Source organism: Aquarana catesbeiana, linkage group LG02 (assembly GCF_042186555.1).
Source record: "Aquarana catesbeiana isolate 2022-GZ linkage group LG02, ASM4218655v1, whole genome shotgun sequence".
NCBI lineage: Eukaryota > Metazoa > Chordata > Amphibia > Anura > Ranidae > Aquarana > Aquarana catesbeiana.
In genome coordinates, this window is record NC_133325.1 from 387,858,999 (window position 1) to 387,883,809 (window position 24,811).

General features: G+C 40.8%; 1 protein-coding gene across 3 annotated transcripts in view; it reads right to left on the reverse strand.

Annotated features, from left to right (window-relative positions):
• The window catches only part of REPS2 (RALBP1 associated Eps domain containing 2), a 261,119-nt gene that overhangs the window by 152,063 nt on the left and 84,245 nt on the right, over positions 1-24,811 (reverse strand). For 2 of the 3 annotated variants that reach the window (XR_012241643.1, XM_073615185.1), the window contains exons 5-7: positions 10,332-10,432; positions 2,890-3,031; positions 810-873 (exon numbers count right to left, since the gene is read on the reverse strand). Coding sequence is in view for 2 of the 3 variants with exons in the window: in XM_073615185.1 (XP_073471286.1) it covers positions 810-873; positions 2,890-3,031; positions 10,332-10,432 (307 nt within the window). In the remaining variant the exon portion in view is untranslated. The remainder of the gene's footprint in view (positions 1-809; positions 874-2,889; positions 3,032-10,331; positions 10,433-24,811) is intronic. The other variant, XM_073615186.1, reaches the window with a different exon arrangement.

Genomic DNA, 24,811 nt, shown 5'->3' on the forward strand with positions numbered 1-24,811 from the left:
TTCCATCCCGTGTAGACCGCCAGCAGTCTTATGCAGCGTGCCCCTCTATCTTCTTAGCTGTGGTATAAAGCCAGCTACTCTACGGCTGGCTTGACAAAGGGACCGCAGCTCTTAAAACAAGTTGCCACCTATTCCCATTTGATCAATATGACAGTGACTCTCTGTGAAGTGCAGAGAGTTACTGTGCATGCCGTCGCTACCATTAAACTTGGCAGGTTTGACACCCGGCCCTGTGGCTTGTGGATCCTCCATTGTTATTTCACAATCTTCCCTGGTCATGCTGACATCCACATCTCTCTGCACACAGTATTTTTAACATGTGATATACTTGTGCTGATTTCTGCACCCTTGCTACTTGGTTTTCATTACAAAAAAATAAAGCCAGTGGAAGGAATGGCGAAAAGGTATTTTTAAAACCCCTATATCCTATAATCCTACACATTGGGAAACAATTATATTTCCAAAGCCATACTCTTATTCTTTTTAACTGCTGTTTAGAGCTGTGAGAAAAAGAAGACAATTACAATGTCATATGAAAAAAATAGATGTTTATGTCAATAGCTTTTAAGAAATCTATTTTTTATTGTTTATGTTTTAAGGCCTTCTACACACAGGCTTCAGCTTGTATAAAAGCAGTGTGTGCAGCAAGCTGCACACTGGAGTTAAAGCTTGTGTTTATAGCTTCAAGAAAGCTGCTTGAAGCTTGCTAAAAGCTTTGCAAATGCTTTAAAAGCGTGCTGTATGCACTTACTGATATATTGTAAGCACTTCCATTTTCTTTCATAATATATTACAGGGTTTTTACCTACCAAACATGCGAAAGTTCTGGGATGGGAAGCTTTGACTTGGTGAAGAAATTTTTTGCCACCGAACCTGTGTGAAAAAACCCTATTATGATTTGCAAATGAAAATAAGTGCTAATAAGTGCTAAAATTATATATATATATATATATATATATATATATATATATATATATATATATATATATATATATATATATATATATATATATATAAACACACACAAATATACTGTATCTCAGATTTACACAAATGTCTAAGTACACAAACCTTTAAAGTTACCCTGACAATTACAAGCTAGGCTCCCAAATAAATCATTGCTTGTGATGATCATGCTGTTTCTGACCCATTTATAGACAGAAGTAATTGAAGGAATTCAATATCGTACATGGGCCTTTTACAGCTTCTTGAAAGACCTGCGTTTAAGTGAGGCGTGGAGGTTGGATGGTATAATATGCCCATTGGCTTCATTATCAGCCAACGATCAGAGTGGGTTCTAGCAGCCCAGTGAGCTATTCAGAGACAGGCTGATATTTCATTCATATTTTATATCATCATTCTTGGGGAGATATTTGCCCATGTATGAGCAGTTGTACTGGCTCTGTCCAAACAGCTGATTCATTGTGGCATGCATTTTTATTACTCTTAATGGTCAGTGCAGGGAGTGGTGGGTTTGTCCAAAAGGATACATTCCAGGATACAAAAGAATCCCCAAATTAAAAGCAGAGCTACACTGCATCTGAGCACCACAAACCAAAAACACTGTTTAATTAATGTTTAATATCCAAAAAGCAAACTCATCCTGCCATCCATGTCTTCCTGCTTTATTTTGTTTAAAAATCACTGTGAAAAACACCCCCTAGCATTTCTGGCTGTGGCCATCTTTAGTAAGGACAGATGATTCATGTAGTGTTTACTTCCTAGAATCCATCTGCCCTTAGCTCAGGCATGCATGCAGGAGGGTGTGTTTAGGTGAGGAAACTACTCCTCCTCTTCTGAAGAATTCTGGGATGTATGACATCATTTGCCTAGGCATGGAAACCAGGAAGTAACTGAACGTATGTAAAAAAAAAGTTTTAAACAAGTAAACATAATATACTTTTCTATCTATTTACTAATGCTAGCAGCATAAGGATTAAAAATAGTCAATGTTGATTGAGAGAGTGAAGTTCCGCTTTAAACTGTACAAGCAAAAAGAAGCAACAAAAAGCTATAAATGGACAAACAATTGCATTTACCCAGTATACATAACGGAGGCACCTCAGTCGGGTCTTTACTGTGGTCTCAGATAGTGGGATTCATTTTGTCTATCTGTCCTGGTGACCATCGTTACTGGGATAGAAAATTATGGGAATCCAAAACTGTAGTTATGCAGAGGAAATCGTCCAATAAGGACACTTGTACCAGTGGCAACTCTCTACGATGGGATCTTCCTCACTTTATAGGAATATCCTCTCACTTCTTTTTGTTTGACAGAAAGGGAAGGGAAATCTCCCCAATGGGACCAGACAGAAAAAAGCAAAGGGGGTTTTAACCATACCTTACTCTAATCAAGTTTTTTTTTAGCAAAATGTATAGTTTAATGCTACTAACAATGAGGTTTTAACTTTTGCCTCAATGGAAAGCAAACAAATTTAGCTTTCGTGATATATAAATCATTTATGTGTATTACTATAGTTGCAGAGGTAGGAGTTAGGGTTAGGATTGCAATTGGGATTAAGTGGTTTCTATATAAAAAAAAAAAAAAGAGACCTGTTATTTTAGCCCATTGGTATCTAGAATCCCAGCACCTTTCCCTCAGCCCACAGAGCTTTACTGAGAGCATCATACCTCCCTCTGTCATGCCCATTGTGCGTTTTTCAAAGCACTTTCATTCCATTGTCTTAACTTCCCTTTTAATAATGAATTCTTGATAGTTTACTTGAAAAGTGAATGGGATAGCTAATAAATAACAGCTAGCAACCCTCTAAAATGCTGGAAACCTAGACTTGATGCCTTCAACCTTTCAGTAACTCGGAGCCTGTATTAAGTCACCACATATAATTACATAGGTTGGAAAAAAATTCAGAGTAGTTCGGAGTGGTGTACCAGAAATGAAGGAATTGAGATCTGGTTGAAGCGTTATAAACTGGTTAGTATAATACTCTCGTTGCTCTTCTGTTATCCTCCAGGGGTCCTCAGAGTAACTATCGGAACTGTCCTGTGCTTCCTTTTCAGCTGTGAAGGACTGCTGTGTAAAAGGACAGGTCTGTCAGTGATCAATGCAGTATATACGTCATGCTTTTTCAAGTGTTCATACAGTAGCTTTTTACAGAATATAATGTAAAGGTTTGCCACGCTAAGAAAGACTATTAAATATTAAATAAGGTGAAAATGAATAAATTGTGACAAAAAATGAATCCTGTACCGCAAAAGTCAATTTTGATGTCTCATAGAGGGGTTAAATATGTAAAACAGAAAAACAAACAAAAAAGATTGCGCTGGTAAAACAAGCAAAACAATTGGATAGAATTGTAAATGACAATTTTGGATAAAGGTTTGCTGCGCTAAGAAAAAATATTAAATAAGGTGAAAACGAATAAATTGTGACAAAAAATTAATCCTGTACAACAAAAAGTTCATTGTGATGTCTCATAGAGAGGCTAAATATGCAGATTCCACTGAATGGAAACTCCCATTATGTGCATCTAATATAGGTGTACGTGACGAATCGGTGATGAAGGTGCACTTGGGTGATTTACCTATTGATTCATCACATATATTTATCCTATATTTGTCATTTACAATTTTATTCAATTGTTTTGTTGTCAGTAGCTTGCTTGTTCTACTAGCGTTACATTTTTTATTTATTTTTTATTCTTTTTTACATAATATACCCCTGAACATGTTTACTTCCAACCTTTTACCATGCACCATCTAAAATAGGGACTACACACTACATGAATAATTTGAAAATTGAAAAAAGTCACACAAAGAAAATGCCACTTAATTATCAAATCCGGGATATGATTGGGATGTGTTCGCCCATTTATCATTCTTTCGTATTCAGGGTTCAGAGCTGAACGACTAAACACCACAGAGTGCGTATGAAAAATGTCCCCACACAGAGACTAGCAAAACAAGGAAATAGAGATTACAACTATATCTTTCTGTATGGCCACAAATTAATAGCTTATTTTATTAGGGCAAACAAGCAATTTTCAATAGCCAATACATCAACAAGCAAAGCATTCAACTCATATTTCCCCAATATAATCACATTAAACAGAAATCTGGCTGATATAGGTTGCTATACTTGGCACATCCATATATATTTTTAGCATTGCTTTATTAAATAAGCCTATCATTTGCATTGGACTCTACTACTGTAGGTGCATAAATGGTCTAAGGGTGGTCTGTAAATATCTAAGAAACAGCAACAGCAATCGAGCAAAATTAAATTCGCAGTGATTAAACACCCCACCACATAGAACATCCTGCAGTATTTAATCATGTGAGTACTTTATTAGCAGTGTGCTTGAATTAAAAGAGATTTAACTTTGATTTTGAAAGGTAATTGGCTCTCAATATACCTACCTGTATGAAGTTCCTATCACAAGTTCCAATTCCTATACAATTCATCATTTTGTTTCACATGCTTTACTATTTTTAGAATAACAGCTTAATATGTTCTTTTAAATGTGAAATGTGTCATAAAAAGATCTGTTTGTGCATTGTTAATTAGACAAAGTAATGTATAATTTCTAAGCATGTCCAGGTCTGGTTGGATGGTACGATATAATACTGCGTGTTAAGAAATTCTCTGCAGTGTTCAGGCACAGTACAGTGTTGAGACGTTCAACATCAGTCAGTTTTTATGCAGCTGCTCTATACATAATTATTTCAACAGAAAGCTCAGATGCTGCAAACATCCCTGTTGATAGCACAGGAATGAAAGCATGAATTTAAAATGTAATAATTCTAATGTGACATATTAATATGGTGGCTATGGTGGTTACACTGGCTATAATGTACCGTTATTTAGGACTACTTAAGTACAATTTCACATCTCAGCTAACCTGCATATATATTCATAAGCCTTGTTAATAAACAACAAAGGAACAAAAACTAGTAGTGTTGCCAACTCTAACACTATTAGGGGTTTGTTTAATTCAATTCATACAAGGGGTAAAGCTTGTCACATAGATGCATCCTGGTACAAATTAGTGTAAAGCATGACTATAAAGAAGGCATCTTCAGATGCCTCCACATCCTGTCTGATTTAACGTAAACAGTTACCAAGGCCAACAGACTGGGGTGTCTGCAGTGAGCAACCAGCTCCCATAGCTCCTGGTTCTAGCCCACTTCCTTCTGGACCTCACTACTGACCCATAAGTGTCATGGGCAGCCTTATTAGGCCTCATACACAATGGACATTTTTAACGTGCCTGTTAGGGTCCTTTCACATGGGATGGATCCGTAATGATCCGCCCCATGAACATCCGTTTGCTCAGCGGAGATCGCTCCGTTGATCCTCTCTGAGCCAGTGGGTGACAGGGCAGTCCCTGCACACTGTGCAGGGACCGCCCTGTCAGATCTCTGCTCTCCCCTATGTGGGGTTGGATGAACACGGACCGTCTGTCCGTGTTCATCCGATCCGCTCTGCAGACGGATAGAAAAATAGGATTTTCCTCCGTCTGCAGAATGGAACCATAGCGGGGGCGGATGATATCGGGTGTCAGCGGATGTTCATCCGCTGACACCCGCTATCCCATAGGGATGCATGTATGTCCGTATTTCATCCGAAAATGGATGGATAAAATACGGACATACTGTCCACACGTGTGAAAGGGGCCTTAGGGGCATCTGGCGTTTTATTTTTGATTTGTTTTTTTTAGAGGAAGGGGCGTTTAGAGGCAGAAAAAAACCCCACTGCCAGCACATCAAACACTAGGCATGTTTACCACTTGAGCATATCCAGTGTGCATGAGGCCAATAAGGCTGCCCGTAACACTTATGGGCCAATTCATTTCAATGGCCAGAATAAATTATTATTATGGGCAATTAAATAAATTAATGCCCAAGCCCTTGACACACCTAAATGTGTTACACATGTTTATAAGCATCAAGCGTTTTTTATTATTGCCAAAATACAGCTGCCAGGAGGAAAAGCGTCTAGGAGTGATGGCCAAAGTGTCCATTGTGCACAAGGCTTTAGCTTCTGTCATCTCACCTTTAATTACCTTTCAGAGCAGGATTCTGTTTCCCCCAGATTTTTGTATTGGCCTGCAGTTTAGGGTTTTGTAAAACAAAATGTACTACTACCTACCAAAATGTTATACTACACTAAACTTTATGTCCAACCTTCAATTTATTTAATTTGTTAATATGAACATCAATATAAAGTAACTGTAGTGGAGATATAAGCACACTTGGGTTTAACAAATCATTTTTGCCATTTTAATTCTTTGTGGTCTGCATACTTATATACTTTGTGCTAACAGGTGTCCCTTTTTCTCATCTCAGAAAGTTGAGAGTTTTGCGCTTATGATGGAGGAGTGTGGCAGTTACTTAGCTATGGCAGCTCAGAGCACTGGAGTGTAAAGGCAGAAAATGCCTTTCCACTTCGGTATTTTATAGCATTTCAAAGCAAACATAAGTTAAAAATTATAAAGTGATACAGGACTACAAAAAGAAAAAAAAGAAAAAATTTCAGCTGGTTGTTAAACACGTCACTTCTAAGATAAACTAAAATCTTCTGTGAAAATCAGAACCCAGTACAATGTTTACTTCCCTACCTCCTGTTTGTAATATTATATTTCTTATCCCAGTAAAGGTGCTCTTTAAGTGGTAAAGTAAGAGCACAGATCTAATTTAAAGGGGTTGTAAAGGCAGAAGGTTTTTTTTTTAATCTTAATGCATTCTATGCATTAAGATAAAAAGCCTTCTGTGAGCAACAGCCCCCCTCAGCCCCTCCCCAATACTTACCTGAGGTACCTCTCTGTCCAGCGATGTCCCCTGAGTGTCTCAGTCTTCTGAGATTTTCTTTCCTGATTGGCTGAGACACAGCAGCGGTGCCATTGGCACCTACTACTGTCAATCAAAATTAGCCAATCAGGGGAGAGAGGGGGTGGGGCCGGGGCTTTGAGTCTGAATGGACACAGGGAGCTGTGACTCGGCTGAGGTGCCCCCATAGCAAGCTGCTTGCTGTGGGGGCACTGAACAGGAGGGAGGGGCCAGGATCACAGAAACACAAGACTTTACAATCACTTTAAAGGCTGCCTCACACCTCTATGTTAAATTACATATAATTTACATTTGAACTTAAAGCGGAGTTCCACTCAAAAGTGGAACTTCCGCTTATCTGTCTCCTCCCCCCCTCCGATGCTACATTTGCCACCTTTCAGGGGGTGGGGGGGAACGGGTACCTGTTTTTGACAGGTACCGTTCCCCACTTCCAGGAGACCGGGCCGCAGCCTGGTCTCCCTGAAGTTTGGCCCCCTCCTCCTTCCTCCACTGCCAGACCAATTAGAAGGAGCAGCTCGCTTCGTGCATGCACATTAGGGAACCAGCTGTGAAGCCGAAATGCTTCACTGCCGGGCTCCCTTACCAGGAATGGTCCCTTACCAGGAATGGTGGCGGCTGCACCCGAACTGCTGATCCAAAGATCGGCTGCGGTGCTGACATTGTGGGCTCCCTGGACAGGTAAGTGTCCATATATTAAAAGTCAGCAGCTGCAGTACTTTTAATTTTTAGTTGGGGGGGCTGGACCTCCTCTTTAAGGGGTGTATTTAGAAAAAGAATGCAGAGCTATTCATCCTGGAAAACTGAATGCCACTAGGCTATTTTCTCTCCAGGTCAGACGTTCTTTATTCAGGTGAATAGCATGAAACAGGAAAATACAGCATTTTGTTCACTAGATGGACCGGACAATCATAGTAAACAAGGATTTTATTTCTTATGATCATCAACTCCATTTAGTGGCCATAACGCAGAATCTTCCTAATTTGTGCAATACGTTGGAATGAAAAACATCTGGCCTGGAGAGAAAACACCCTTGTAACATTTAATTTTGCTGGCATTTACACAGAACCAATGTGCATTCAGTTTTGTAGGACAAATAGCTTTTTATGAATACACCCCTAAGTGTGTTTTCTTGTTTTCCGTGTGCTTTGTTTGCATTGAACAGTTTAGAGTACATGTTCCTGAAATAGGTTCTCAAAAGTACTGGATGCTGCAGAGACCACCAGCTGGATACTGGAGCATACATGACCCAACGTAAATATTCGCCAACACAACATGGAACTTCAATTAAGTCCAAATGGTTTTTATTGAAGAAAGATCACATCACAGTGCAGTTCAACATTTTGGAGACATGCAGGACCCCTTCGTCAGATGCCTGACGAAAGGGTCCTGCAAGGCATTGAAATGTTGCACTACGCTTTTGTGATGTGATCTTTCTTCAACAAAAACCATTTGGACTTAACTGAAGATCCATGGTGTGTTGGTGAATATTTACTTTGTTTGCATTTAAACACACAGGTAATTAAAAGCAGTGGGAGCACTCAATTTGTATGCATAATGCAAAGGGCACCTCCTCCTCTTGAAAGTAGGTAACCAACACCAAAGGACTTTTTTTTATTGCATTTTATTGCATTCACCACATGGCATTTACAATACCTTGTCACATGGTAACAACATTTGGTGCCCCCCCAGTAATACCGCATCTTCCTTATATAAATATGTTATAAATATGTCCTCAGTTTAGATGCAGACATTAATTACTGTAACTAGAATTAAAGAAACCTTATCACATGCCTGGCAATTTAAACGAGGCTGCTGTAGTTATATAAAAATATGGATGCCCCCACCCCATTTATTAGCAGCCCAATTGGTCAATGAGTTCATTCATCATATTGAGAGGACAACAGTAAAGGTTGAGAGGCAAAAGGGGGGCAGGACGATCTCCAACTTTTCTAGGAAAAAAAAAATCTAAGATTTATATATAACTTAAGCTGCTTATATCTTTTGATCTATTGATCGTCTTGATGTGTAGTTTTCACTAAACACTTTTTTTTTATCAATATATTCTCAGTTGGAATACCCAAGTTCATGACAGGTTCTTATAGTCAGGACTACTGCAAGCCACCCTTCATGTCTGCATTTACATGACATTCTGCAAATTCTAGCTCTTCAATGTTTTTGCATCTGTCATCTTGCCTTTCATTTCTACACTGTATTTCATCTGCATTTCCATTTAAAACAAACTCTTCAAAAAAGTTTTTTAATAATAATAATCTTCATAAAATATACACAATATTGTAAGGTGCTTTGTTCAGTATATTATATAGCTGCTGTATGTTGCCAGACATGTAAAAGTCATTGAAAAGCTTCTAAAGCTGACTGGTTTACCATACCACTACCCAAGACAGTAGAATATCACTATATAAGAGTGTCAGCTTGGCAGCACAATGCAGTAGTAGTGTCACAGAAAATGTAAACCTCTATAGTTTAAGCCCTGATTTAAATATTTTTTAGTCGCTCACTTTTCTGAGTTTTTTTTCAGCAAATATCAAACAGTAAATATGTAGATTTATGAATATATATATATATATATAAAACATTCACTGCACAAAATGACAGTGGGAGAGATTTTGATCTTTTTAAATAGTCACATTTATATAGACAGCTATTCATTTATAAGGACATACGAGTGATACTATGATAGATAGATAGATAGATAGATAGATAGATAGATAGATAGATAGATAGATAGATAGATAGATAGATAGATAGATAGATAGATAGATAGATAGATAGATTAATCCACTTACCATAGCAATAAAACATGTTAAAGGTAAATGTTAACATCAAATGGCTTTATAAATGGTTTTTACATGTTGAAATGAGCTGGGTAGCATTATAATATTTGGTGCATTAGTAATCAATATGCTCTTTCTTATAAATATCCAAACATTTATACAAAATCTATTGTAGAACTATCTTTGTATAGCTAACTTAGAAGAAAGACAAAGAAAAAAAATCTATACATTTGCAGCTGTCTCTTATTTATGGTTATAGCATACACATAAGAAATATTGCAGAGTAGAAGATTTCAATATTTAAAAATAAAAACCAAAAAACTTTAGCTTCTTGTCTGCTTTATTGGAGTACCATGTGTTCTGCAGATGTCTGATATAGTTAAACATGAGAACCATAGCAGGCAGAGGTGATGGATGCTCTGCTAGTCACTGGTACAAGCCTATAGAACATGTCAGCCTTTGCAGCTGCAATTTAAACATTGTGCCATCTCTCTCCACAGTCTTATTCCAAGATTTACATTCTACAGTGAGCAGCAATTATTTATAATGGTGGATTCCTGGGAAAACTAAAGCAAAAAAAAAAAAAAAAAAACCCAGGTGCTGCCGTCTTATCACAGCAAACTGTAGAGACAGTAGAGAACCCTTATAAAATACATACATGCATTGCAACCTGCATTGCTTCAGCATGGTTTTCATTTTTAATTTGCTTACTGCCTAAAATGTCCTTACCCGGCTGAGAGAAGGCTGCAAAGGTGCAGGCTGGTTTCCATAGTTCAGCGGCAACTGTCCATCCTGCTGAAGTAGTGCAGGGTGTCTAGTCTCATATGCTGCTGCAGAGAGGGAATAATAAAGAAGAATCGGTCATGTGACTCACAGGCTGCTGTTGCATGGTTACAAGCTGCAAGTGGTAATTAACTGAATTTAAAGCAATATAAGGCTGCAAAAAGTCACTTAACCAATTCACTGCTGAGAATGTTGCACTCTTATAATAATATCATACTATGGACTTCCTAACAGCAACAATTTTATTTTTTATTTATGGTGTACTAACAGAGTCGAGATCAGCCTCTCTCTTTTTACCCCAGAGGAACTCTTGAAATATTTTTTTAGATTTCAAAGAACCCCTGCTAAAATCAATTCACCCAGGGAAAATGAGAAAAGTTTGAAGAATGCCCCTTACATTGGTGGTCATGGAAGAACTCCCCCACCATTACGGTGGTGGTCACACACTATGCCACCTCTAACAAAAGATCACTGGATGGCAATGGAGATGGAACTATCCAGGCAACATCAGATCAGAGGTCAATCTAAAACCCCTAGCAAACGATGGAATAACAATAGGGTTTTCTATAGAGCCCTAGTTCAGAATGGCTGAAATATTCTCTGTGTTAGTTCCACGGTTGTCTGCACATCTAAGTAAAGATATTTGTTTCTCATCATATGATTCTAGTTTGTAAGCTCTAACAAGCAATGCCTTCTGATTCCTCCTGTATTGAATTGTATTGTAATTGTTATGTATTGTAGCTGTCTGTCAGTATAAAGTGCTACGCAAACTGTTGGCACTATATAATTCCTGTATAATAAAAATAATAATATGATTCAGGTACATATTAATAAAACACATTTGTATATACAACCAGCATTTGCATTTGAATCTGTCTTTATATCAGCTTCTTGTAACTTCCTGTACAGTGGCATAGTGATTGGTCGAAGAAACACCACCATTCTCAGCCAATCAGAGCTCTAAGGTTTTGCACAGTTCTTATCAGCCTAAAGCTGGCCATATACTAGCGTAATTTTATACAAACATTCATACAAAAATTCTCATAAGTACATTAAACAAAATGACAGATGTCCCATATTCTAATTAATGAACTAAGGGGCACTCACCCCCATTAAAGTGAATGGACTTTCCAAAATAAAAATTATATTTACTGTTAGAAATTGTTTGGTTTGAGAAAACTTTTCCATTCTACTCCTTAGAATTTTCTCATCACTGTGGTCAAAAATGAACATTAATTTGACCATACTAGCCCTCAGAAACATGAACAAATGTTCCTAAAGCAAATATTATACACCAAATTCTACTAGTGTATGGGTCAGCATTACACTGCACATGCTTAAAGGATGGTAGAGCAGAGGGATAACCTCTGTTATTGCTACTTTGTTGGTCAATCACACTGGTGCTATTAAAACCTGCCATAGACATGCCATATATGGTGTTAGCAGTTATGCCTTAATAATGCAGTATGCTAAAGTGGCAGTATCATAGGCTTAAAATCTTAACACTACAAATACTTGCTGGTTACTACAGGGTTAGTCCACCCAAAGCTGATGTTGCAGTGGCAATCTTTGCTAAGATGATTTTTGCATGTAGGTTCCTTGATCTGGAATGTGTATTCTCCATATCCATTATCCATGAGAGAAAATTAGTAGATACCCATTCGGATGCATCCTTTTTTCCAATCACATCTTGTTCTAGTAATTTCTTAAAGTACAACTAGAGGCAAAACTCTTTCATTTTGGATAGCGTAAGGGAGGGTTAAAACCCGTTATTTAAAAAAAAAAAAAAATGTTTTGCCATCTGTGTCCCATTGGGGAGATTTACCCTCACTTGCTGTTCCATAGTCAAAACAGGAGGTGAGAGAAAATCCCTACAAACTAAGGGAATCCCTTGGGGCCTCCCAGACTAATTTACTTTATTTTCACTATCAATGATAATGGTAAACAGGACAAATAGAGAAGGTGAATCTCCCTAATGGGCACAGACAGCAATAAAAACTTGATAGGTGTTCTAATTCATCTCCACTCTACACAAAGCTAAAAAAAATGTTTTGCCTATTCTACTTTAAGTTCTTGAGAAACAGCTCTTACAGAGCAGGATGAGAGTCTCAATTTCTGATACACTAGGTTTCACATCATTTCATTTTGTGTACAAAGTTATTTGCACAACCCAGTGAGGTGTCACAGAGTGGGGAAACCTTGAACACCAGTAGCATACAGTAGAGGTAGCTGATGAGACCATCCGCTAATAGTAGATTTAGTGCTGCATATAGATCCTGACCTAGTGTAGTGGTGCCTTTCTTTACAATAAAGAATTCTGCTTACATACTGGTTTATAGAAAGTTTACAGTCAGTGGCAGACAACCAAGCACAGGAATAGGTTCTCAAAGGTAACTAACCAGTTTCAGGGTAGGTGCAGAAAGTGGTTAATTTGCAAAATAATTCTTGTAGAGTTTCTTATGTAGTGTAGAGACAGCAGATTCTATAGTAAGTATTAGGATAATAGAATAGTAGGTTTACATAAATAATAAAATGGTGCTGCGCTAATCCTAGCAAAAACCCAAAACAAAGGTAAATAAATCTCCTATTAGAGCCCTTTCACACTGGGGCGGTTTGCAGGCGCTATTGCGCTAATAATAGCGCCTGCAAACCGACCCAAAAGTGCCGCTGCTGTGTATGGGGCTTTCACACTGGAGCAATGCGCTGGCAGGACGGTAAAAAAAGTCCTGCCAGCAGCATCTTCGGAGCGGTGAAGGAGCGGTGTGTATACCGCTCCTTTACCGCTCCTGCCCATTGAAATCAATGGGATGGCGCAGCTATACCGCCGGCAATGCGCCTCTGCAGAGGCGCTTTGCGGTGGTATTTAACCCCTTCTCGGCCGCTAGCAGGGGGTAAAACCGCCCCGCTAGCGGCCGCATACGACAGTAAAACGCCGCTAATAATAGCGGCGTTTTAACGCCGACGCCGCCCCCCGCCCCAGTGTGAAAGGGCTCGTAGACTAAATATCACTCCAATATAAATAATATATAAATAAGCAATTATAAATAATATATGATCACTCCTCTGTGAGAACAAATCACAAAAAATAAGTAAAAGTGCAACGTGCAATCGTGATCTGAAATAATAACTTTCGGTGAATATTCATAACCATATTGTAACTATAAAATTTAAAAAATTGTGCAACAACCAATGGTAGGAGTCAATCCTCCCATAAACAGTGCAAATAAATCAATGCGACAATATATTCCACTGTGTAATATACATGCAACAAACATAAAGTGACTTGTGCAATAAAAGTTCACGTGACTTCAAAGGCTTGAATTCAATCAAAGTGCTAAGGCAAAAAACAATCCTCCTCCAAAAAAACATAAATATAATAAACTGGCTCCTCAGCATGCATAAATGATGGTGAAGTGCTCAAATAAATCAGAATAGTGCTCCTCTTCGTGTTCACACTCAGATTTGTAAGCAGTGGCCCCTTACCTTAAGGTAATGGGGTAACAGCATATGACCAGTAAGGGGGATACCATCCTTTGAATTTTCTCCTCTATCAACGCGGTCCTAGTCAATATAGCCGTAAAAAAGGGCTGATATCCGATGAGCGGCGAGCTCGTATGCCTCAGTCAGTAAGGTGCCTTTCCCGTCCCTACGCGTGACGTCACACCACGTGACTTCATCAGGGAAACTTTGTTCTCACAGTGGAGTGATTACCGTATTTATCGGCATATAACACGCACTTTTTTCCCCTTAAAATCAGGGGAAAATCGCGGGTGCGTGTTATACGCCGATCCCCTGCGATCCTGACCTGTCGGAATTAAAAAATCGCTGACCGCGATTTGAAAATGGCGCCGCCGGCGCCGAAATACACAGTGCCGGTCCTCGGCTCTTCTCGGCGGCTTTCGGTTTCACTCGAGCGCCGCCCGAACCTAGCCGAGTATATTTGGCTAGTTTTGGATAGCTCCGCTCACCGTCCGAGTGGAACCGAAAGTAAACGAGAGCCGCCGAGAAGAGCCGAGGACCGGCTCTGTGTATTTCGGCGCCGGCGGCGCCATTTTCAAATCGCGGTCGGCGATTTTGAAGCTCACAGGCTTCAGCAAGACTGCACTGGGGCAAGGCTGGACTGGGGCAAGGCTGGACTGGACACTGGGGAAGGCTGCACTGACATGGCTGCACTAGCAAGGCTGCACTGACATGGCTGCACTAGCAAGGCTGCACTGACATGGCTGCACTGACAAGGCTGCACTGGCAAGGCTGCACTGACATGGCTGCACTGGCAAGGCTGCACTGACATGGCTGCACTGGCAAGGCTGCACTGGCAAGGCTGCACTGACATGGCTGCACTGGCAAGGCTGCACTGACATGGCTGCACTGACAAGGCTGCACTGACAAGGCTGCACTGGGCAAGGCTGGACTGGGGCAAGGCTGCACTGAGAAGGCTGCAATGATGGGCATTTAAATGTAAGTTTTTTTCCCTTCAACTTCCCTCCTAAAAGTTTTTTTTCCTTAAAATTCCCTCCTAAATTGAGGTGCGTGTTATACGCCGGTGCGTGTTATACGCCGATAAATACGGTATATATTATTTATAATTGCTTATTTATATTATTTATATTGGAGTGATATTTAGTCTACTAGGAGATTTATTTACCTTTGTTTTGGGTTTTTGCTAGGATTAGCGCAGCACCATTTTATTATTTATGTATATGTCAGCAGGGTCTGGTTGTACCCTATTCGGTGCAGGCAGCTTTTCCCAATAGTTCCGCCTTTACACACATGATAGCGCAGGAATAATTATACACTTATTTAGAATAGTAGGTTTATCTAGAATCTAAGCAACATATTTACCTATACTTAGGACAGTAATCCAAAGGCAGTAAATGCACAAAACTGTCTAGCAGTAAAAGTAGATTTTTTTCAACATTTCTATTTTCTTACATCAATGGCACCATGCATTATTTGCAGGGCAGCAGCATAGTTTGCAAAGTGCTCTGTTGAACCTGAAGCAGTACTTGTTCTGAGTATGTGAAGCGTTGTATCGCAGTTTAGAGGAACCTCTTATTGTACCTTTTTACTAGGCCTGAATATGTACTTTATAAGAGACAGATTTGGAATTCACAGCCTATATGGTGCGAATATTTCCATGACTGAGGTTTTCTGCCCAAGACAAAGCAGTTTCACTTCGGCTTGAAATCATTATAACCTTTTATAGAGTTAGATCCTGTAATGCCAAAATGTATTTTGCTTTTAACCTTCAATTTTGGAGTGCATTGACTGTCCAAAATGAAAACCACATTCGCTGTTAAAAATGAATTCAAGAAAAAAATTCCATCCTGCTCCTTTTAATTTTCTCATCACCGTGGTTGAAAACAAACTTTGGTTTGACTCCACTAACGATTAGAAATTGAACAAATGTTCCTAAAATGAAACTTTTATAACAAAATTCTGCTAGTGTATGGCTAGCTTTAGAGCACCAAACTGATGGGTAACCACCAACTCTCTCAAAGCTGCTTTAAATTATACTATGGATTTGTCATTATGCTGTCTACATTGCCAGGATTTATATAGTTCTGCATCAATTGCTTTAGGCACAGAATACATTCTTCTTTCTAGCAGCAGGTAGTCCTCCTTTTTAGCAGCAAGTATGTAATTCATAAACATAGAAATCTATGCAGTAAAAGCCATTGTAGGTTCATTAGGGTGTGGAAGAAAAGGTGCAATCTGCTGTCGAGGTAAAACAGACAGCCTTGTAGTGTCCTGTAGTCCGAGTAGCTTGTGTCTTTTTTCAACCTCGACTACTATGTAACTATATAAAAGCTGCTGCAGCAATAATTTCTTTTATGAAGCCCAAAAAAAATGAAATTTTCCCTGCAAGTTTTCTTTTATTTTGTAAGCAACTGCTTGGGGAGCCAGTCTGTATGATGGGGCCACAATGTAGTGCATGGGGAACAAGATTAGAGATTTTTTGGATAAATTCTGGTGTCTCTACCACAGACTTTGGATTTCTACTTCTGTAACGGGTGCAGAAAAATTGTTCTTTGGGTGTCGGTGGTGCATTCACACCATAACCCTATAGAGGTACTCTTGATAAAAGCAAGAATTGACCTTGCTGTCAAAAATTGTAATGATATGCCCCTTTCAAACAGGTGCGGAAAAATTGCTCTTTGGGTCTTAATTGTGCCCACGAAACCTACACTAAAATCATTCTTCCTGATTAAATCAACACCCACGTCACTAGGCTGCCTAGAAGTCCTGCAGAGATTCCACATCCCAAAAACACTTAATTCACAACATCGGTATCAGGTGCTTCATAGCTGTTGGTAATCAAGGATTGATTAATTTTGATACAAGTCAGACGGTCCACTGAGTCTGTGGACAGACGTGTTCTATGATCAGTAACAAAACCTCCAGCAGCACTGAATGCCCGTTCGGAAAGCACACTGGATGCAGGGCAGCCCAGCAGCTCGATAGCATACTGGGCAAGTTCTGACCAGTGGTCTATTCTCATGACCCAGTAAGTCAGTGGATCATGGACTGGAAAGCTCTCCATATCTGTTTTCGCTCCTAGATAATCATCCACCTTGTGATGCAGACGCTGCCAATGGGATGTGGAAGCTGACAGCCCTGGGCAGCAAAGACTAAAAAAATTGAGAAATGCATCACTTAGGCGGCCACCTTCTCCACCGCTCCTCTCTTGACCAACAGAAGCCTCAAAACTACGTTTTCCACAACGCTGTAACCTACCAGAATCAGGAAAAGCGTTCCATAAACTTCTCTTTAAGGTGTCCTCAAGAGATTTCATCTTCTGCACTCTGTGGGGATGGGATGAGTTCTGAGACTTTCCCCTTATAACGGTGGTCAAGGAGGGTTGCCAACTAACTGTGATCCTTCTCCTTTACGGCACGTATTCTTGGGTCCTTTTGCAGGCTTTGAAGCATGAGGGAGCCCATGCACTGCAAATTTGCAGAGGCATGAGAAGCAGATTCCTCGGGGTCACTGAGGATTAGAGTGTCTGGAACTGCCTCCTCCCAGCCACGTACTACTCCCAAGGGTTCTGCGGGTGGAAAACCATCTCTTACTGTTTGACGTATGTCTTCCTCTGCTTCAATGCCTCAGAAATTTCCAGAATCCTCCTCCTCCTTCTTCTGCTCTCTCTCCACTTGTGTGTTCTGTGGCATGGGAACAATGGTGTCTGCATAAAGTGGGCCTTGAGAGGAAAGGAAGTCCTCCTCTTCCTCCTGCTGCTCTGCCTCAAGTGCCCTGTTCATAATGCCACACAGAGTCTGCTCCAGCAGGAACACAACAGGGGTTGTCACTAATGCATGCTTTGTCACAGCTCACCATCCTTGTGGCCTCCTCAAATGGTGACAGTACAGTGCATGCATCCTTTATGAGCAGCCATTGATGTGGGGAAAAAATAAGCCTGTCATTGTGCCATACTCACACAGGTACTCATTGACGGCCCTCTGCTGCATGTGCAGCCGCTGCAGCATTGCCAAAGTCGAGTTCCACCTGGTGGGCATGTCAGAAATCAGGCAGTTTAGGGCTGGTGGAATTCCCGCTGAATTTCAGCCAACCAAGCACTGGCTGTGTATGACTACCTAAAATGGCTACACACTCATTCTGGCCTGCTTTAGTAGATCTTCCAACCCTGGGTACCAATTTAGGAAATGCTGCAACACCAAATTGAGGACATGTGCCAGGCATGGCACATGTGTCAACCTTCCCTGTCTAAGGACGGACAGGAGGTTTGTGCCATTATCACACACCACCATTCCCGGCTCTAGCTGGCATAGCGTGAACCACCTCTGGGCCTGTCCCTGCAGAGCTGCAGGAATATCTGCTCTGGTGTGGTTTCTGTCCCCTAGACACACTAGCTGAAGCACTGCATGGCACCGTTTAGCCTGACTCATTGAATAGCCCTTTGAACGCTTAGGGGGTACTTGAGGTTCAGAGGACAATTCAGTAGAGGAGGGCATGGAGGAGGGGGTAGAGCTGACAAATCTGGCATCATAACCAGCTGTATGGAGATGTGGAGGCACAACAAGCTGCAGCACTGAGCCCTGTCGTGCATCCTTCCAAGTTGCAAGTTACCCAGTGTGCTGTGAACGAAATATATCGTCCCTGCCCATGCTTGCTGGACCACGTGTCAGCAGTAATGTGGACTTTACGGCTGACTGCCTTGCCCAACGATGTCACAACATTGCCTTCCATGTGATGGTAGAGAGATAGAACGGCCTTACGTGAAAAGAAATATCGACTGGGAACGTGCCATTGCAGTACAGCACATTCTGCAAATCCTCAGGAAGAGGGCAGAATCCACCAGGTGGAAAGGCAGAATTTGTAGAGCCAGCAGCTTTGACAAGCTTGCATTCAGACCCTGGGCATGTGGATGGCAGGGACTGTATTTTTTTTTCCACTGCAGCAAATGGGGCAGAGAAATTTGCCGGCTATAGTCTATAGCTGGTAGTGTGCTGTAGAGCTGCACGATTCTGGCTAAAATGAGAATCACAATTTTTTTGCTTAGAAGATAGATCACGATTCTCTCGGCGTAACATCATCTTTCACATTAAAACAAAAAAATTGGGCTAACTTTACTGTTTCGTTTTTATTTTTTTATTCATTGAAGTGTATTTTTTCCCAAAAAATTGCATTTGAAAGACCGCTGGGCAAATACAGTGTGGCATAAAATATTGCACCAATTGACATTTTATTCCCTAGAGTCTCTGCTAAAATATATATAATGTCTGGGGGTTCCAAGTAATTTTCTTGCAAAAAATATTGATTTTAACTTAAGAAACAAGTGTCGGAAAAAGATTTAGACTTTAATGCCGCGTACACACGGTCGGACTTTTCGTCTACAAAAGTCCGACAGCCTGTCCGACAGACTTCCGGCGGACTTTCGGCGGACTTGCAGCAGACTTTCTAACGAACGGACTTGCCTACACACGACCATACAAAAGTCCGACGGATTCGTACGTGATGACGTACACCGGACTAAAATAAGGAAGTTCATAGCCAGTAGCCAATAGCTGCCCTAGCATGGGTTTTTGTCCGTCGGACTAGCACACAGACGAGCGGATTTCGGGTCCGTCGTAGTTACGACGTAAAGATTTGAAGCATGTTTCAAATCTAAAGTCCGTCGGATTTGAGGCTGAAAAAGTCTGCTGAAAGTCCTGAGAAGCCCACACACGAACGGATTACCAGCCAGCTTTAGTCCGTCGGCGTCCGTTGGACTTTTGTAGACGAAAAGTCCGACCGTGTGTACGCGGCATAAGTGTTTAAACTTCCTGCATTTACACATTGTTAAAAACTTGGCAGACTGCCTGGATTTTTTCTTTACACAGAAGATGTATGGATGTATGGATGTTTTCTTTTGACAGCTGAGTGAGCAGATAAGTCTCTCCACTTGTTATATGAAAGAATTGGTAAACTCTGCAATAGAGATTGTCAGGGGGGTTGAATCGAGATCACGATTTCTTAACGATTAATTGTGCAGCTCTGATGTGATGCAAGGACCCGGGACACCCTGCACTATACCATCATCATCAACAGTGGAGACTGCTGAGAGGTCATGAGGTATAGCAGGGACAGACTGAGGTGAGTAAGGAGGGGGGACAGATTTGTGCCCCTTTTGTGTGGCTTTTAGGTGCTGAGGGCTGAGTGGTGGGAGGTTAAATGCCTTGTCAAGCATGTGGTACCCAAATGGCTGGTGTTTTTGCCACACTTGATGCGCCGGAGACAAAGTTTGCAAATAGCAACAGTACGATCGGCTGCACATGTACTAAAAAAGACCCAAACAGCTGAGTTGTGGGAAGTGGAATGAGAGATAACAGCTCCACGATGTGATGGAATAGGGTAGCTGCTCTCTACTCTTCCATGATGGCTGCCTCATTGGGGTTGTGCCTCACCCTCACTTTCCTACTCTGCTCTATCCGGCACTCAAGTCGAGTCAGTGAACTCATCATATCCTCCATCCTCATTACCACTGGAGACAACTTGGCAATAGGCTGCGGCTGGGGCAACATGACTGCCAACTGTGCATCGTGAAGGAGCAAGTGGCTGACGCTCTGTTCAAATAACTCCGCTGACTCCTCCATGCCCAATGCTGGGGCTATGGCAGGAATAGCTGTGGACAAGGAGGCAGGTTTTGCCATTTTGGCAGCTGCAGGGGACTGCGCATTAGTCTCTGCTTGGGTGGCGGAGGATGAGGAAGATGAGGACGGTTTAGTAAGCCAGTCCACCACCTCCTCTGCATGCTGTGGCTGTATAGCACGGGCAACATCACTAAACAGAGGAAATTATGCCCTGCCTGAGGACTGACCACATCCACCTTTGCCTGTGGACACATAAGCTGTTGGCCCCCTTACAGTGCCATTGGAACGTCTGCCTCCCCTTGCTGTCCTCCCAGACATGATGGGGGAGTGGGGTCGATATTAACAAAATCTAATAAAGATGTGTAAATGCGTACGTGGATGCACTTTAATCAATGAAAAGTGGTGTTTGGTGCACTTTAATTTGAGTATTCATGACACAGACACACTCCACAGATACATTATAATATACTGCAATATACTGTGTCAAATGTGCAGTAACGCACAGAACTATATGGCGTAAAACTTTCAGTAACGCAATTAAATATACAATGTTAAACGTGCAGTAATGCACAGAACTACATGGAGTTAAACTTGCAGTAACACAATGAAATATATGGCGTTAAACTTGCAGTAACGCACAGAACTATATGGCATTTAACTTGCAGTAACGCACAGAACTATATGGCGTTAAACTTGCAGTAACGCAATTAAATGTATGGCATTATGACTGAACTATGCCTACATTGACGCTAATGTAAAGATGAATGGTGGTTGCACTACACTCACAATGACTGAACTATCCCTACATTGACACTAATGTAAAGATGAATGGTGGTCGCATTACACTCACACTGAACTATCCCTAGATGCACACTAAACTGATATTCTACTGACAATATAATCAGAATAGCACACTATAGCACACTGTCTAATAGCACTAAACAGAGCCCTGTTCTATTTCTCTCCACGCCGCTACCACACTAAAATGGCTGCTATAAAAAGAATAATTTTATAGTGTGGGGCGGGATTAAGAGCAATGAGCCATGATTGGATACAGTCACCATGACAGTGTCCAATCATGGCTCTGACAGTGCTATGTGCCCTGATTGGGCAAAGCTTTCATTGCTTCAGCCAATCAGGGCTTCCAATGCACTGTGCAGCAGCGCAGTGCGTTGTCGTGCGGCAGGCTGAACAAACAGTCAAACGACCTTTTAAATCGGTTGTTCGGAGAACTTCCGAACAGCCAATGTTCGGCCCGAACTGGTACTCGGTCCGAACCGTTCACCCAGTCTTAGTAAGAATGGCTCTACTGAGGTCATTCCACAGCATGTCCTTGGGTTAAGGTCTGGGCTTTGACTGGGCCACTCCAAAAAGCGCATTTTCCTTTACTGAAGCCAGTCTGTGGTGAATTAACTTTGATGCTTAGGGTCATTGTCTTGCTGCATCACCCAACTTCTACTAAGATTCAGCTGGCGGACACCCACCCTGACATTATCCTGCAGGATATTTTAGTAAACTTCAGAATTAATTTTCCCCTTGATGAGGCAAGTGGTCTGGACCCTGAGGCAGTGCAACAAGCCCAAATCATGATGTTTCCTGCACCATACTTCACCGCTGTAATGATTTTTTGATGTTGTTAATTAATGCCCTTTTTGTGCCATACATAGTACTGAGTATTTTTCCTGAACAATTCAACTTTTGTTTCAGCAGTCCCTAAACATTTTCCCAGTAGCGTTGCAGTTTGCCAAAGGCACACAGCAATTTTTTTTTTTTGGAGAGCAGCTGCCTTCTGCATGGTGTTCTGACATGGACATTCTGCCTGTTAAAAGACTTATGTATGGTAGACTCATGAACAGGGATGTTTGCCAGTTCCAGTGAGGTCTTCAAGCCTTTGGCTGTTACTCGTGGGTCTTTGTTTACCCGATTGAGGATTCTGTGTTTTGCCTTGGGAGTCATCTTGGTGGGGAAACCACTTCTAGGAAGGGTGGCCACAGTACTAAATTGTCCCTATTTATAGACAGATTGTTTAACTGTGGACTGGTGGATGCCTAAACACTTTTTAAGATTGCTTGGTTTCCCTTTCCGGCCTTATGTAGATCAACTACTCTTGATTGTATGTCTTCAGAGAGCTCCATTTTTGTAAAAATTATTTCATTAATTGACTCCAGGTGTGCAAACTATTGATTCCAATTTCTATAAAGTAATTAGTCTAAGGGCTCACCTACTTTTTCCTCCAGCACTGTGAATGTTTAATGGGTATGTTAAATGCAGACACGAGAAATTAGAATTGTACATCTTTTAGACAAAATATGGTCTTCTTGGCTTGCCTACTTGCAGGTCCCAGACATAAATTGCTGATTCCAGGAGCGGTTGGCATTAAGACTTCCGGACGGACTCTCCTCCTTTTCTTCTCTATCCTTCCCACTCTTTTTGTCCTTTTTTCCATTTAACCCATTTTACCCCCTATTCTACTTATTTTTCACAAACGATCGGTGGTGGGAGTTGCATTTCCCATAAAAGAATGCATTGTGTTCTGACAATGGAGAGAGTAACTGCAGCCTACAACGTAAGAAAAGTATAAGTTTGAAAGAAAAAAATGTCTTAGTTTCTGTTATATAATTTTGCAAACAAATAATATTTCTACATAAATTTAGGCCAAATTGTAGACTGCTACATTTCTTTGGTAAAAATAACCAGAATCAGAGTATATTATTTAGTTTGTGTGAAAGTTATAGAGGCTACAAACTATATACAATTGTGCTCATAAGTTTATATACCCTGGCAGAATTTATGATTTCTTGGCCATTTTTCAGAGAATATAAATGACAACACAAAAACTTTTCTTTCACTCATGGTTAGTGTTTGGCTGAATCCATTTATCAATCAACTGTGTTTACTCCTTTTAAATCATAATGGCAACAGAAACTATTCAAATGACCCTGATCAAAAGTTTACATACCCCAGTTCTTAATACCGTGTATTGCCCCCTTTAAGATCAATGACAGCTTGAAGTCTTTAGTGGTATTTGTGGATTAGGCTCTTTAGTTGCTCAGATGGTAAAGCTGCCCATTTCTCTTGGCATAAAGCCTCCAGTTCCTGTAAATTAGTGGGCTGTCTTGCACGAACTACACATCTGAGATCTCCCCAGAGTGACTCAATTATATTGAGGTCAGGAGACTGAGATGGCCACTCCAGAACCTTCACTTTATTCTGCTGTAGCCAATGACAGGTCGACTTGGCCTTGTGTTTTGGATCATTGTCATGTTGGAATGTCCAAGTACGTCCCATTCGCAGCTTCCTGGCTGATGAATGTAAATGTTCCTCCAATATTTTTTGATAACATACTGCATTCATCTTGCCATCAATTTTGACCAAATTTCCTGTGCCTTTGTAGCTCACACATCCACAAAACATCAGCGATCCATGTCCGTGTTTCACAGTAGGAATTGTGTACCTTTCATCAAAGGCCTTGACTCCTCTCCAAAATGTAGCGTTTATGGTTGTGGCCAAAAAGTTCAATTTTGGTCTCATCACTCCAAACTTTGTGCCAGAAGGTTTGAGGCTTGTCCCTGTGCTGTTTGTTGTATTGTAAGAGGGATACTTTGTGGCGTTTGCGTAGTAATGGCTTTCTTCTAGTGACTCGACCATGTTGCCCGTATTTCTTCAAGTGCCTCCTTATTGCGCATCTTGAAACAGCCACACCATGTTTTCAAAGAGTCCTGTATTTCACCTGAAGTTATTTGTGGGTTTTTCTTTGCATCCCAAACAATTTTCCTGGCAGTTGTGGCTGAAATTTTAGTTGATCAAACTGACCGTGGTTTGGTTTCAACAGAACCCCTCGTTTTCCACTTCTTGATTAGAGTTTGAACACTGCTGATTGGCATTCTCAATTCCTTGGATATATTTTTTTAAATCCCTTTCCTGTTTTATACAGTTCAACTACCTTTTCCCGCAGATCCTGTGACAATTCTTTTGCTTTCCCCATGACTCAGAATCCAGAAACATCAGTGCAGCACTGGATGAAAGATGCAAGAGCCTGTCAGGAGTCCATAAACTCATTGACCTTTTATACACACACACTAATTACAAGCAAACAGATCACAGGTGAGGATGGTTACCTTTAATAGTCATTCAAACCCCTTTGTATCAACATGTGTGCATGTTATCAGGCAAAAATCACCAGGGTATGTAAACTTTTGATCAGGGTCATTTGGGTAGTTTCTGTTGCCATTATGATTTAAAAAGAGTAAGCATAGTTGATTGATAATAAATGGCTTCAGCCAAACACTAACCATGAGTGAAAGAAATGTTTTTGTGTTATCAATCATATTCTCT